Source organism: Physeter macrocephalus, chromosome 8 (assembly GCF_002837175.3).
Source record: "Physeter macrocephalus isolate SW-GA chromosome 8, ASM283717v5, whole genome shotgun sequence".
Classification (NCBI taxonomy): domain Eukaryota; kingdom Metazoa; phylum Chordata; class Mammalia; order Artiodactyla; family Physeteridae; genus Physeter; species Physeter macrocephalus.
The window spans coordinates 78,177,018-78,193,346 of NC_041221.1; the positions used below are offsets into that span (position 1 = coordinate 78,177,018).

The window sequence follows — 16,329 nt, forward strand, 5'->3', positions numbered from 1 at the left end:
GATTTTAAATCACAGTTTCAATTTCAGTGCTTGCGATTGGTCTGTTCATATTTTCTATTTCTTCCTGGTTCAATCTCGGAAGGTTGTGCAATTTCTAAGCAGTTGTCCATTTCTTCCAGGTTGACAGTTTCTTCTTTCAGCACTTTAAAATATCCCTCCATTTTCTTCTGGATTTTTTAGTTTCTAATGAGAAGTCTTTCATTCTTATCTTTTTTCCTCTGTATTTATTATGCCCCTTTTCTCTGGCTTTTAAAGATTTTCTTTTTTTCAGTTTTTCTAGAATTATATTATATTGTGTCTTGGTATGGTTTTCTTTTGGTTTATCCTGCTTGAGGTTTGTTGAATTTCTTATATTTGTTGAGTCACCGAGGCTCTTTTAGTTTTCTTTTAGCTTCCTCTCTCTGTTTGCTTTAATTTGAATAGTTTTAATTAGCATGTTTTCCTGTTCACCAATCTTTTCTACTACAGTGTCTAATATGCTCTTAGTCCTATCTAGTGACTATTTGATTTCAGAACTTGAATTTTTTATTTTTAGAACTTGATTCCTTTTTAAAATCTCTTCTTTTAAAAATATTATCTTCTCACAATGTTTATGTTTTCCTTTCAATACTTGGACAATAGTTATAGTGGCTCTTTTAATGTTCTTATCTGTGAATTCCAATATTTCTCTTATTTCTGTTTCCATTTGCTGGTCTTATGGTTATTGGCCATATTTCCTACTTAGCATACCTAGTAATTTCAATTGTGTGTTAGACATTTTGCATGTTATATTGTTGAGTGTTTAGATTTTGTTTTCTTTAAAGAATGTTGGATTTTGTTTTGGCGGACAATTAAGTTAATTTTGGTTCAATTTGACCCTTTAAAGGATTGTTTTTAAGCTTTTAAATGTATATCTGGAGTAGTCTTTTCCAAGCCTTCTTTAACCTTATTATTAAAGCACGACTCACTGGGTTTTCCAGTAAATTTTTGAGTGATCAGCAATGACTTTCTATTCTGGCTGGTGAGAACTTGGATGGCTTCCACTTCTTCGTGAGCTCTGAATTGTTCAGCTTACAGCTTTCCAGTCACTCTCTTCCTGGTCTATGGAATTTTACCCTGTTCATGCTTGTCTTAGTATTTAGTAAACTTTCAAGTATTCCTCAGTACTCTTTGTATATATGGTTTCCTCTTTCTGAAACTCTGTCTCATAAATTCCATCCACAAAAGCCTCTCCAAACTCTGATTTCTGTTACCTCAAGTCAGTGACACGACTGGACTCTGGCTGGGACTCCTTCCCTGCCCCAAGGTATGGAATATGTCTCCAGGATAAAAGGTAAGGTAATATTGTATACCTCATCTGTTTTCTTTCTCTTAGGGTTGACAGTCCTGAGCTACCTATTGTCCAATATCTGAAAATAATTGTTTTGTATATTTTATCTGTTTTTTTAGTTGTTAACGGAAGAAGGGTAAATTTGGTCCCTGTTTCTTCATCACAGCCAGAAGTAAGTCCACGCTACAAATATTTATTCATGATCCTACACAAAAGGTTGCCATCTTGAATGCGATTCTATTTGAAGATATACTCTGAGATATTTTGTGTTTTTTCTTCATTCTTCTATAATTTAAAATATAAACAATGGATATTGCAAAGAAATTTGGAAGAACTGCACTACATTGTTTATAATTGTGAAATTGTCTGTCCCACAGTGGCTTCTATGCCTATTTTCCTTTTCCCACACATCCACTCCAAATAGAGCTCATACGACTTTCTGATACAGTATTTAGGCTCTGAAATGACTCTCAGACCTTTCTCAGGGGAAATTTCTAAGCACCTGATAGCTAGAGTTCTAATAATGGCCATTCATGTCTTGCTTCCTACATTTCCTAAGAATAGAGGTTACTTGAAGTTGTGGCATCTCTAACTCATTATTATATATGTTTTATACTTGTACATACAGGAGAATATATTAAAAGTACAATTAATGTGGAAATGTATGCCATCTGAATTATAATAAGCTATGACTTTCTTACAAAACTTTCTACAGTTTAGTGCTTAAAATGTCTTATAAATGTATAGACTTTGTGGCTGGGCTGTATCTCTCTCAAAAGTGTTAAGAAAGGGAAAATCTTAAATCCTGGCTTGATTCCTTAATTTGACAACATGAGACAATTCTCATACTATATTTCTCCTAATGTGTCATTTTCATTTCTAAAATCTAGGGTTGTTTTTTCCTTTTGAAGTTGATGTTGGTGATTTCAAAAAAAATCCCCCATGGGCTTCCCTGGTAGCGCAGTGGTTGAGAGTCCGCCTGCCGATGCAGGGGACACGGGTTCGTTCCCCGGTCCGGGAAGATCCCACATGCCGCGGAGTGGCTGGGCCCGTGATCCATGGCCGCTGAGCCTGCGTGTCCGGAGCCTGTGCTCCACAACGGGAGAGACCAGAGCGGTGAGAGGCCCGCGTACTGGAAAAAAAAAAAAAAAAAAAAAAATCCCCCATTAAGAAGGACCTGAATCTTATCTTTTAGATCTCAGTGAGAAATACAGTACATATTGCCTAAACCATATATATATATACATATATATATATATAAATCCTACATAGCCCTCACATATATATGTGTATATGTATATACACATATATATGTGAGGGCTATGTAGGATTTTTATAACTTATAAAAGTTTTATGACTCCACGCTCAACAGAAACCAAGTAATTATTTAGCCATGCTCGGTGGGACTTCAGGTTAATGGTAAACAGAAAGGAGATGTTGAAATATTTCATATCCAAAGGTAGAAGAAGAGAAGTATACAGAGATACACCATACATGCAGAAATTGTGTACAGAGACAAAACATGTAAAGTACAACACTTACATAGTAAGCCACCTCCTAAGTAGTAGCCATTGGTATTATTGTTATTCAGCCAGTGTTCTGAAACTAATTTTATTTGCTTTGTGTAGTTACACTGGCTTGAATTCACACGATCTTCCTCCTCCTATTCCCTAGGACGCTGCTTTCCAGAACTTTACTTATTGTTCCTAAAAGTTAGTGAACGTTTGTCTTCCTAGGCTTCAACACTGTATATCAAGAAAAAGAAAACCAGGTATCCTACTGGAAATTTATCTAGCTCTGCTGGTGTGCATTTAAACATAAAGTTTACTTCTGTAAGTTCCCCTGCCCCCCGCCCATGCCACAGCATGCTGCCATGTCTCAGAAAGGGTGAAGACTCTTGAGAACCTGTCCTAAGAAGTCCCTGGCTTGGCGGGGCATCACTGAAACCCACAACCTTACAATTGTTATAAATTGCCAGATGATAGTGTTTTGTTACATTGCTTTGTATAATTAAACATTCAGGTTTATGCACAAGTTATATTATGCTTCAGAAAATAAAACATCACAGGTAAAGGGTTGTTTTTTGTTTTGTCATTGTTTTTGTTTTGTAATATTGTTATTTCATGGATAGCAGTGGTTTGCAAAGTGTGACCTGGCATCAGGAGTATCAGCATCATCTGGGAACTAGTTACAAATAAAAATTCTCAAGCCCTGCACTCTGTTTTAGGCAATTTTGATGTATGCTAAAGTTTGACAGCTGCTGGTGTGGAGAACCCTGGAAAGGCTCCTATATCTGACTTAATTTATTATAAGCCACATCATATGAGGTATGAAGAAGTAATCAGTCATGCCCCCAGCCACTGTTGCCTAGGAGATGTTTAATGGTGTAACACGGGAAGTGCCACGCTGCTGAGCAAATGTCAGGCTCCGAGAAGGAAGAGCCTTTCTGCCAAAATCCCTTCTAGAACACCTCCTTTCACAGCCCTAGCAGCCCAAGGGAGAGGATTAAGACATCAGAACCACAGAAGGTGCTAATGCAGGGCCCTTGGGCTGATCTGCAACCTTGAGGCACCTTTAGCTAGTTAAGAGGGAAAATCCCAGGGCTCAAAAGCTGTCCTCGAAGCGGAAGTATCAAAAGACCGAATTTAGCAATCTGGACATGAAGCAAGAACCTCATATCCCTGTGTAGACCAGACTGTAGGGAAACCCAAGGACGTCTTGGCAAAGAGACTGTATTCTTAGCTGCACTGGCAAAGGAGGGCCGTGATCTTGTTAGTGTGGAGGACCTAGAAGCTGACATGCCTTCTCACTGTGTGGCTGATATGGCCTTTTCTCTGTGTGTCAGCCTGGAGAGAGAGAGAAAGTGCTCTGTGTCTCTTCCTCTTCTTATAAGGATACCGGTTCTATTGGATTAGGGCCTCACCCTTATGACCTCATTTTACCGTAATTACCTCCCTAATGGCCCTATCTCCAAATCCAGAACAGTCCCTATTATCCTATGCTTGGATTATTATAGCGCCTTACTGATCCTCATTCCAGACTCCCTTCACCAGTCCTTCTTGAATATGCAACCAGATTCGCCTCAGTAAATTTGCACTTTTAAGGTACAGTCTTACTGAAAAAACCTCAGTGGTTCCCAATGATTAGAATTTTGCCAAACTCCTTACTCTGGCATTTGGTTCCCTGGTAGGTCCAAGCCTACCTTGTCAGCCAAAATAATGCTATACTCTTCCCCCACACCACACACCTTTTGAATAACCTACTTCATTGTTCTTCAAGCATTCAGTTTGTGTGCCCACCTCTAGGCCTTTGCTCACATTACTCTGTCTGGAATGGCCTCTTTTCCACTTATTCAAATACCGCCCTTTCTTCCAAGTGCCTCACTCCTCAGTGACATCTTCTGCATCACTCCACCCACAGTGATCTTTCTCTCTGCGCTTGGATTATTTTTCCAAAGCAAGTGTTAACACACTTCTCTGGGTGTGTGTCTGTGTTCCTGATAGAACTGTCTGAGAGTGGGTACTGAGGATCTTCCTTCTTTGCGTCCCTCTCAGGACCTGGCACAGTGGTGGGTGCTCAAGTGTTCTTATTGCGTGGATTGGTGGATGGATAGACGACAAGACCGACACTCCTTTGGTAAGGTGTTTTGAGAATCTTAAATGTCATCTCCTCTGAGGAAACGTCCATAACCTACCCCCTCTCTATCACATCAATGTATTTTGAATCCCTGTACAAGCTTCACCACTACCAGAGAACTGTAGTGTTTGTCCTTCCAGTCCCCCCATTGTATTCTAACTCTATAGAAGAGACTGTTTCTGTCTTGTTTCCCGGTGCCTAGTTAGTGTCTGATACATGGTAGCCCCTCAGTTAATATTTGATGGAATGAATGAGTGAATGAATGACTTTAGCATCACAGAGTGTAATGGAATCTTTTGGAGCTTAGCAAAGTGTGTGTACACATAGAGGAGGACCTGCTTAAAAACCTGAACCTTTTCTTTTCTTATTACCCATGAAGCATTGAGGAAATGTCACACTAATTTAGAAACAAATGTGCTTTGCCTTATATATTATATAGCTTAAGTCAAATCAGAGTGAATTAATAATTTATACCCTGACTTAATACCCCCCAAAATTATAGTGCTGTAGAAAAGTATTCAATGAAGCCATGCAGTCTACTATTTTTTTAGAAAGCCAATGTTTAATCATTTGGCAAACACAAACTTATTTTGCAAGACAAGAATTTGTTTTCTAAATCTAGATTTTCACATGGGGAGTTTCCTTAAGGGTGGTAGGACCTACACTGACTTCCTCTACATATAGGAGAATTTTCAGTCTTCCATTTTCTGTCTTCTTTCTTCCCCTTCCAATCTTACCATCCCCACCTCAGGAGACACTGTCTAGTTATCTCATCTGCTCACTGTCTTCTGGATCCACCAAGGTAAATTCTGCCTCTGTGCCTTTGCTCGTGCTGTTCCCCTTGCTTGAAAAGTCCTCAACCTCTGGTTGAGGTCCAACTGACATGTCCCCTTCTCCAGCAAGCCTTCCCCAATTGTCATAACTACTAAAAAAAAAATTGCCAGTACTGCTCATTTTTGCTCTTATGCCTTGAGTGTCAGCTCGTGTATTATGCTCTGTCACTTCTTGTGTGTAAGTCTCATCTCCCTGATTGCTCTAGAAGCTCCTTTGGAGTAGGACTGTACCTGGTGCTTCATTTGTATATTCTTTTATGCCTGATACTCTTGTGAAATGTATTCACAAGATTTTTGGAAATGAATATTTCATTTTTCATAGCCTAACTATTTGAGTCCAGGAGAATTCTGAAGATGAGTAAAAAGAAGACTCTGGAGGCCCCTCTCCAGGGCTGATCCAGCCTGCTGCTGCACCCCCAGGCCCCCCGCCGTGGTGTTCTTGTTAATGGTCAGATCACCTTTGAGTACATGGATTCAGGGCCCAGTGTTCAGTGGATTCCATGTTTGATGACGTTAACCTAAAAAAGTCAGATGTTGGCTGAATCACCTTCCTGCATCTCTTTTTGCATATTCTACAACTGGCTTGGGAGAACTATCCTAGGGGCCAAACCTTCTCCTAAATTTCACTTGGTCTGTGGTAAAAGGTCCAAAAAGTGATACACTTACAGTTAAACATACAACTTACAACTTATTTTTACTTCCTTAAAAGAGCTGTAAATCCACTTGGTAGGAATATTTCACCATGAAAATGGTTCCCATGTCTTTTTTTGACTCTCACTTTCTTGTAGCCTCTGTACTTTTGTGTCTCTGTGCATCTGGTTTTGTATTTCCTTTGTAAATTACAGAGAAATTTTTAAAAAACAGAGAAATTATTTCTGTGTCCATTTATGTCTGATCCTTTTCCTTCTTTAATTTCTTCCATCTTCTACCTTCTGTCTGAAAGAAAAAAAATCAGTGGGAGTCCATGAAAGGAAATATAGTTAGCTACGGAGTTCCGAGGTCCAGCGGTTGACTCCATGCTCCCAATGCAGGGGGCCCGGGTTCCATCCCTGGTCAGGGAACTAGATCCCACATGCATGCCACAACTAAGAGCCCACATGCCCTAACTAAAGGTACCACACTCAGCAACCAAGATCCTGCATGCCGCACTATGATCTGGTGCAGCCAAATAAATAAATAAATAATAAATATTTTAAAAAATACTTACGTAAAATATTTTTTTTTTTGTGGTATGCGGGCCTCCCTCTGTTGTGGCCTCTCCCGTTGCGGAGCACAGGCTCCGGACGCGCAGGCCCAGCGGCCATGGCTCACGGGCCCAGCCGCTCCGCGGCATGTGGGATCTTCCCAGACCGGGGCGCGAACCCGGTTCCCCTGCATCGGCAGGCGGACGCGCAACCACTGCGCCACCAGGGAAGCCCTAAAATATTTTTGAGGAGAGAATTAAGCAACATGATACTCATTCATGTACATTATTTTTGTATTTGGTGAAACAGTTTTTTTTTAAATTAATTAATTAATCAATTTATTTATTTATTTATTTTTGGCTGCGTTGGGTCTTTGTTGCCGTGCGCGGGCTTTCTCTAGTTGCGGCAAGCAGGGGCTACTCTTTGTTGTGGTGCGTGGGCTTCTCACTGCGGTGGCTTCTCTTGTTGTGGATCACGGGCTCTAGGTGAGCGGGCTTCAGTAGTTGTGGCATGTGGGCTCAGTAGTTGTGGCTCGCAGGCTCTAGAGCACAGGTTCAGTAGCTGTGGTGCATGGGCTTAGTTGCTCCGCGGCATGTGGGATCTTCCTGCACCAGGGCTTGAACCCGTATCCCCTGCACTGGCAGGCGGATTCTTAACCACTGCGCCACCAGTGAAGTCCCGGTAAAATAGTTTTTCACAAAAAGAAATTTGTTGTGCTCCAACTTCTTATCTGTATCACTTTACATTCACTTATGAACCTTAACAGATAGACATGCATTTTAAATAGTTGTAATCAATCTACATATACTATATATAAATATTTAATCCATACACATTTAAATAGGGGTATTCTGACTGCTAGTGTAATTTGTTGAGTTATTCCCTAAGTGTTTGATGTTTAGATTATCTCCATTTTCATTACTGTAAATAGTGTTGCAACATCTTTGTATAAGTTATTGTTTTATTCTTTTGACTTTTTCTGATATATATTGCCAAAAGGAGGATGATCTGGTCAAGGCATTCACTGGCTTTTAAAACTAAAAACATAGACCATAACCCTCTACTCAATAAAGAAAAAACCCAAACCCCTTCCATTTTGAGGTATAACAGTTAAGAGAAGAGAAAGACAGAAAAGGAAGAAATGAGAAAAAAATCATTCATTCATTCAGCAAATATTTCAGCATGTACTATATGCCAGGCACTAGGAATTAGGTCCGTCAGTGAATAGGAAACCAAAAAATCCCTGCCGTAGTCAAGGCTACTCTCTAGTGGGGGAAGATAGAAAATGAACATAATAATAAATGAGCTAATTATATAATAAATTGGAAAGTGATAAGTGCTATGGAATAAGAAAAACAGAGCAGTCTGGGGCGGGGGGAAATCAGGCGTAGTGGGGGGACAGTGGAGGGATAAATAAGAGTTTCTCAGATTTTGAGAAGGCAGCATCTGAGCAGAGACTTAAGGGAAGTGAGGAAGGTAGCCCTGTCCTTTTTGACAGCATAAGAGGCAGAGGGAAGGGCTCCTGGCTAATATTGTGAGGTGCCTTGGGGAAAGAGCAAAGAGGTCAATGTGGCTGGAGAAGAGAGAGTGCTGGTGAGAGGGGAGAGAGCTCAGAAAGGCCGGGCAGAGGCCACATCAGGTAGGATTTTGTAGGCTCTTGTAAGGACTTCAGCTTCTATTCTAGTCCCCCAAAGGAGGCCGTGGAGAGGCTACACTGGACTCACCTTCTTTGGACCTGCCCTTGACGCCTGCCTCCAAGTCTCTGGGATGGGATCAGGAAGCTGCTGTGTTTCTGACAAATTCCTCAGGGTGATTCTGATGAGCAGTTAGGTTGAGGACTACTCTTTCAGGTCGAAAAGTCCACTGTTCTAAACTTAAAATAATTTAATAAAAGAAAGTAAAAATTTCACAGCATCCCCGAATGTTGGTGATTTAGAGACGTTGAAGATGATGTAGAAAATTGAGGCCCAGAGGTTAAGTGACTTGTTGGAGGTTACACAGCTATAAGAAGCAGCACTAGTTTCAAGTTCGCCCTGAGTTCACTCTGAGTTCAGTGAACCTTCCACTGTGCCAGGCTACCTAATAAACTGTATTGTTTCACTTATCAGGTGGTTAGACTTCCAGTAAGCTCCACCATTAGGAATAAAGTTTGAATTCAGAGTTCTGTAAGGTTGATTGGTTGATTAAATGTTTGATTACCTAAAGATTAATCTGAAAGCTGCAATTGTTTTAACCTTTATGGTTAAGAATCACTGAAAATGTATTAGTCACATTTTATTCTTCTTTAGAGGAATTTTGGAAGAGTTATACCGATTTAGAATGGGAAGGGACCTTAATTGTTCAGGGTCTTGCAGTGCTTCTGGGTCATAATTCTGAAATCAGCTCTTGCTTGACATCAGTATAAAACATACAAGCCGTTCAGCTGACCCTGGACATTTCTGAGGTTTAGAAGAAATTTCTGATTTACTTCTCTGTTTGATTTCTTTCTTGGACATTGGCTGTAGCTAAATTTTCTTAACTCAAATTTTTTTATAATGTTGGTTTTTCTGGCCTTATTCTGTAACTTGAGCCTAAATTTTATCTGCAATGTCTGAACTTGTAGACTTCGCGGTTATTGTGGAATGCACTGAAATTGTGACATGGGAATTGGTCCAGAAATCACTTACAGGAGCAAGAACTCAGGCCTCAGAGCTTAGCTAGGGAACGATTTCAGTTAAACCATTTTTCCTCCACTTGCACGCTTCTGCATGTTTCAGTGACCAGATTTGTGCCAGCGATGGGGGCAGGTTACACATTCCCACTGAGAACACTTGGTGGAGATTATAGGGATACATTATTTTTTTCCTTCCACTAAGCCAGAATTGGCAGTGGAAGCTATGTCTGAGAAAGATACTGAAGCTATTGGCTGCTCTGGGAATGGGAGGAAGAATTTATAGCTAGTGCATTTCCCCCATTCCCTCTTCTGCTCCTGCAAAAACTCACATTTGGTGAAAGGCTCGGGTCCCAAGAAGTAACGGTCAGTTAACATACTAAAGCAGCTCAGTCCTGTTCAATAGCCACCTAGGGGTTATTTACTTCTCTCAAGTCTTAATCTTTTTTTAAAATTTTGCTTCTAATTTTTTTTTTTTTTTGTCTAAATTTGCTTCTGAGTGACTTGTCCCTTCATGACTCAGCTCCTAATGTTCTCCACCAGAAGATTGGTTGTAATTTCTGTTTTATCATAGTCTTCTTGCCTTCAAAGCCTCAGTGAGTGACTGGCCCTTTTCTCTTCTCTGGGAGGTTTCATCATAGTCACCACATTCTTAAAGAAAACTCTGAAGAAGTAGACATGGGGCATGAGAATTAGCATGGCTCTAAATGTCAAAAAAGGCTGACATTGACTGGTAGCTCTGTGAAGGATAATGACTGAAATGGGTGTATATAAGAGAATCATAGGGAAACTTTAGGAACCGGTAACTCCTGACCTAACGTAGCATCAGGGATTGGTATGGAGACTAGTGCTTTTGTAATTTAACTCTGATGATGTTTGCCCAGATTCCGAATGGTCCCTTGGAAGTAGAGCAGATGGCAGCCATCAGGCTTAGGCCTATTTCAAATGGATGACTGTCCCTATATCTCAGTCTTGACCATTTAATGTGGTATTCTTACAGGCATGGATAGGGACAAGGAAGCATGGAAGGGAACTGTGGTGGAAGCTACGATGCCAGGAAAGAAGGACTTATTCCTTCAGCTGGAGGAGTGCTGCCAGCAGATCGCCCTCAGCTCAGCCCTCAGCCCTCAATCCCCTCATAAGGGGGTTGCCTCAGCTGAAGAGAGCCACCTGGCCCAAGGCTACTGTGGTGGCCTGCAAGTAACTGCTGATCCATGTGAGAGTATAAAGGCCTATCCTCCTAGACCCAATTCAGGACAACTCTGATGCATCATCCAGTTTCAGAATTTTCCCTGCACGGTTGCCTGAGGCTTTTAGTGAGGCTGTATTCTAGCTCAGTTTCTCCCTGCTCAATCTCCACTCCCCATTCCAACTTCCCTCCCTGCCTCCTTTCCTTCCAGATGTTGATTAGGGTCCTAGAGTATTTACTCATAAACCTTATGCCTGCTAAACACCATTTCAGGATCTGCTTCTTGGGGAACCCAACCTGCACAGAAATTCTATGAGCAGTTTGCCTGTCCATTAGAAAATATAGCATAGACTTTCTCTGCATCTACTAGAGATACACTTTTTCATGTCATCAAATATATTTTTTAAAGAGACCAAAAGTTGGAAAGTTCTAGTGTTAAACTGAGAAGAGAAACAGAAGTAGAAGACTTAGGTTAGCTTAGGTTAGTTAGACTAGGTTAGGTTAGTTCTTTCTCCTCTGTATATCTGAATTTGAGATTTGCTTCTCTGTGAAGGTTAGAAGCTGTAATATAAAGTCTTGATCCAGTCATTTCCAAATTCGATGTTATGGGGAGAGAGAGGGAGGGAGGAACCAAAAAAGTTATTTGAAATTGGATACTTCTTTGTGCTTTGCATTAGGACTCTGTGTTCTTGCCTTTAACCTTATAAGCAACTCTACTGTTGAGTCCTTCCTTGGACCATCCATGTGATGCTGTGGCAGCAGGCAGGAATCACTCAAAGAACCAATGAATAAATGAGCAGTGGTGCCTCGAAGCGCTAACCCAGATTGCACAGCGGGGAGGATGATAAGCAGCCTTCTTCTGAAGGTATTCTTGCTCCCCTCGAGTGAAGCTGTGTAGCCTCACTCAGGGAAGTGAAGGGAGGCAGTTTTGACTGCCCAGCCTGTGGTGTCAGGAAGAGCAGTGGACAACGGGAGGCTGGATGGAGTAGAAGCCAGGGTGAAAATTTAGTGACACCCAAGGAAGAGGTGAAAACGCTGGAGGAGAAATCCAAGAACCACGCGAACAACTTCCTTCTGTTCTTTCTTTGGATCTTAGAATTTGTGTGTTCAAGTGCTTGGTCCTCTGCAGGGCCTCCCGTCCCTTGGCATGACCTCCAGATGATGAGTAGCCATGGAATGGACTTCTTTTGAAGACTGGGTCGCCAGCCATCGAGCTCAGCCTTCAGAGTGCGTGGGGAAGCGGGGGACTATGGAGGCATGAATTCTCTCCTTAATGCTCTGAGTGTACTGGGAGCCGGGCAAGTCAGATGGGTGGGCATGGTCTGGAGGGTCCCTACAGGGCATCGTGGTGTTTTACTGGGATGTTACAACGTGTTGGTGAAAGGCGAGGAGCTTGTTGCGGGGCTCCCCAGGCTACACCGCCCTTCGGGGCCGGCCCGGGGGAGGGGTGCAGGAGGGAAGAGGGGCTGGGGAACCGGAGGGCGGCCCCGGGACGGGTGCAGGAGGGATGAGGCCTCTGGACAGCGGAGGAGGGGAGGGCGCCGAGGCGTGGTGACCGCTGCCGCGCCCTGGGGCCCCGGGGACCGAGCCGGGCGGCGGGCACTCTCTGCTCAGCCCTGGAGAGCGCGGGGAGCGGCGGGCGGGGCCGAGGGGCGCAGCGGGGCCCGAGTGGCGGCGGCTGCGGAGTGAGGGCGCCGCAGAGGAAGGCGGGCGGGAGGGAAGGAGGGAGGGAGACGCGCGCGCGGACCGAAAGTAGGGAAAGAGGTTCAGGCGGGCGGGCGGTGCTCTGGCCCAGGGGCCGCGGGAGCCCGGCGAGGTCGAGCTGGGCGGCGGCGCGGGCCGAGGGCGGAGGGGAGGGCGGAGGCGCAGGGAGCTCGTTTGGGGCGCCGCGGCGGGGAGGGTGGCGGCCACCCGTGCGCGCGGGGCGCTGTGTGTGCGCGCTCTCCCGCTCGGGGAGGAAGATGGCCCAGAAGGGAAAGTTGGGGTGACGCGCGCAGCCCCAGGAGGCTCGGCGAGGGGTGCCGCGGCGGGCCCGACGGAGCGGCGGCCAGACAGGCCGGGGGGCCAGCGGTCCGGGCGCCGCCGCCAAGGCGCCCGCCCCCTTACTGCAGGTGGCCGCCGCGGCGCTGGGGCCCGGTGGCCAGGGGCGCGGGCGGGCGCTCGAGGGAGCCCGGCCGAGGGATGGGCTGCGCCCCCAGCATCCACGTCTCGCAGAGCGGCGTGATCTACTGCCGGGACTCGGACGAGTCCAACTCGCCCCGCCAGACCACCAGCGTGTCGCAGGGCCCCGCGGCCCCCCTGCACGGCCTCTTCGTCCAGACCGACGCCGCCGACGCCATCCCCCCGAGCCGCGCGTCCTGGCCCCCCGGTGCCGCCCGCGGCCGCAGGGCCCGCGGTGAGCTGGGCAGCGGCAGCAGCGCGGGCTCCACGGGCCCCGCGGCGACCACCTGCAGGGGCCGGAGTCGCCACTGCTGCAGCAGCGCGGAGGCCGAGACCCAGACCAGCTACACCAGCGTCAAGGTAAACGCCGGGCGCCGGCCCGGGCTGGAAGGGGGCCGCCTGCCCCGTCCGGCGGGTAGGGGGCTCCGGCGGAGTTGAGTGGCCGTGACGTGGTTGGTTTGGGGAGGTTGTCACTAAGGAGGAGTTTACTTTTCATTTATGGGTGTGATGAGGACCCAGGAAATGTGAGCACTAAAGACCCCTGGAGGGGTCCAGGGCGCTGGTTCTGGGGCAACGGATGGAGAAGGGAAGCAGGTGGGCTGGCCCGTTTCTCACTGAGGTGGAGAAGGCTGGGCTGAGTCAACTCAGGAGGAGGGGTGGGCATCATTGAGAGCGTTCGGTGGCGAGTCCCATTGAATGAAATCTGAGCTCCGGGCTGGATTTGCGTGGCTCCTGGGTGAATGGTGCAGACTCGGTGCAGTGGTACTATAGTGCCCTCGTGTCAGGTTTTTACCTGGAGACACCAGCCAGGTTGCATGGAGTCTCAGCCACAGGGACCGAGTGTGGGATTTGTGAATGAATGCGGGTGTTTCTGTTTTCCGGAGGGATGGAGGAAGAGGACCTGAGTGGAACCTGTTGTTTATCACTTATTTGGGTTGGCTGCGTCTTGGACATAATTGAGAGAATCAGGTCGTGAGTGAGGAGGGTCGGCTGAGCTACAGTGAGGGGAAGTGGTTTCCGTGCAGTGTAGCTGTCTGAAGATGATTCATTCTGCACATACATCTCATCTTTCAGGAGAGTGGAATTTTGAGGAACTAGAAAAAATTAAGTGATTAAAGCAGTCACTGCTTATTTCTTAATGCCAGAAGAAAAATGATTATTTTAATAGTGCCTTCCTGTGTGTTCTCAAAATACTATTAAATCCAAGAGGTTTTTCATTGTGTAAATGTGGCCACTGGGCCTTTTATCCTTATATAGCAAACAGAAGGACAATGGCACATCCCACAGTACAGAGGAAAAGAAGTATGTCCCTATGACAGTTAATGTGAGGTAGAATCACAGTTTTTACATGGTCAGTAAATTACCAGGAATCGTTCCATTGATTATTTGGTAAAGGCACGATTGTATAGTTAATACTTGAAAAGTTATTCAACAACTGGAGGCGGCTAGTGTGAGGAGGCTCCTAGTCTTCATTGGATAAAGTCAGCTCTCAGTGGAGGGGTGAAGAGAAGGGTGACATGTGCTTACTTCAGTCTGGAAGAGGAAAAGGTTCTTTTAGTGAGCTTACTTTAACAGCATCTGATTTTGTAACATGAAGCTTAACTGATGTTTACTTATAGTTGTAGAGTTTCTCTGGTAATAATCATGTAATATAATATGATAATGTACTCATTATAATACAAATACCATTTATTGAGCACCTACTATGTACCAGGTATAAGCTTTCTCTTCTAGCTTTTGAATGTTAACTGTGTATTGATAGAATATCCAAGAACTAGAGACCTGGACTCATGACAGTACAACCTACTAATTGAACATTTGTTATAAAGGTATGTGCTGAACACTTTCTTCTGTTAAGTTTCAATACCATTTATTGAGCACCTACTATGTACCAGGTATAAGCTTTCTCTTCTAGCTTTTGAATGTTAACTGTGTATTGATAGAATATCCAAGAACTAGAGACCTGGACTCATGACAGTACAACCTACTAATTGAACATTTGTTATAAAGGTATGTGCTGAACACTTCCTTCTGTTAAGTTCCCCCCCCCCCACCAGTTCACATAAAGTTACCACTAGGAGTAATTTCAGGGGATTAAAATGTTATATTTGGTGAAATAATTAAATTGGAATTTTATCAATAAAGACTATACTTTGCCTTCTTGTTGAAAAGGAAATTTGCAAACATGAAGCAGTAGTTCAGAATGGTGACAACTTATGAACTCTGTGATACTCTTTTTGGTTTGCTTAAGAGAAATTGCGTATTTTTGCCTTTCAGAGTAGCAAGAATCCCAATTTAGTACCTGGCACCTCTAGCTACTCCATGTTTGTTCAGTGAAAGAAAGAATAATGAATGAACTCATTCTCTGTGTTTTAATACTTCTCTCAAGAGGCTACTTAGAGACCAAATGAAATAAAAACTGGAGGGAAAATAAGTTCCAATTATTAGCAGCTAGTATGAACTTGTATAAATATCATTGCTACTTGGCTGAAGTGTTAAAAGGCTTGACCTGGGTACAAATTTAACGTACTTTGCTTTATCAACCAGATTTCCAAATAAGAGCTTATTTCATTCCAACCCACTGCTGGAAATGTTGGACTAAAACTGCTGGTTCAGTTTATTCAACACTAATTTGCATTTGTAGAGCTCAGAAACTATAGATTTGAGACCAGAATTATTATTTATACAAACCACACAGAATTATTATCACAGAATTGTTTTAATATATTTAATAGTATCCTTTTAGGACGTGTGACTCAGTGTTTTAGTATCTTTTTCAGTTTTCACATGTTCCATGTTCTTTTGTGGATAAGGTAATTTTATAAAGACATTACTTTCATTTCTTTTTAGAAGAATTCTTCTACCTTAAGAATTTGAGATAGTTGCTAGTAATGCCCCCCCGCAACCCCCCCTTTTCCAAAATGCTCAGGTGGAAAAGTAAAGTCTTTGCCATTTGGTCTTGTTTACAGTGGTGATAGGGTTGTAATAAATTTTTTTAAACTTTTTCTTTGATCATCAATTATAAACCATATCTTCATTATCTCCTTGGTCTCTGGTGTTCCCCAGAGTGCAGAAATGTGTACTTGATTTCTCTCTCTCTTTTCTAGCAAGAATTCATCTCATTAGGCTTTTAGAATGATGAAGCATTATGATGTCAAACATGATGTCGACAGGAACCTTCCTGAATACCTAATTTACAAAAAGAATGATAAACATTAATAATTCATGTGCAGTACAATGATATCATGTGGATTTCCATTTCTGGTAAGAAGTTAGATTTTTCTTCCAATTGCTGTAAAAAATGCAGGTTCCTAGCAATTTGTCTTCCTCTTGTTTGCCTTTTTTTTTTTTTTTTTTTTTTTTTGGTA

General features: G+C 43.5%; 1 protein-coding gene across 8 annotated transcripts in view; it reads left to right on the forward strand.

Annotated features, from left to right (window-relative positions):
• The first annotated feature begins 12,982 nt into the window (after positions 1 to 12,982).
• Positions 12,983 to 16,329, forward strand: part of PDE8B (phosphodiesterase 8B) — a 281,364-nt gene continuing 278,017 nt past the window's right edge. For all 8 annotated transcript variants that reach the window (XM_024121540.2, XM_024121557.2, XM_055086624.1 and 5 more), the window contains exon 1: positions 12,983 to 13,321. In XM_024121540.2, the coding sequence (XP_023977308.1) occupies positions 12,983 to 13,321 (339 nt within the window). The remainder of the gene's footprint in view (positions 13,322 to 16,329) is intronic.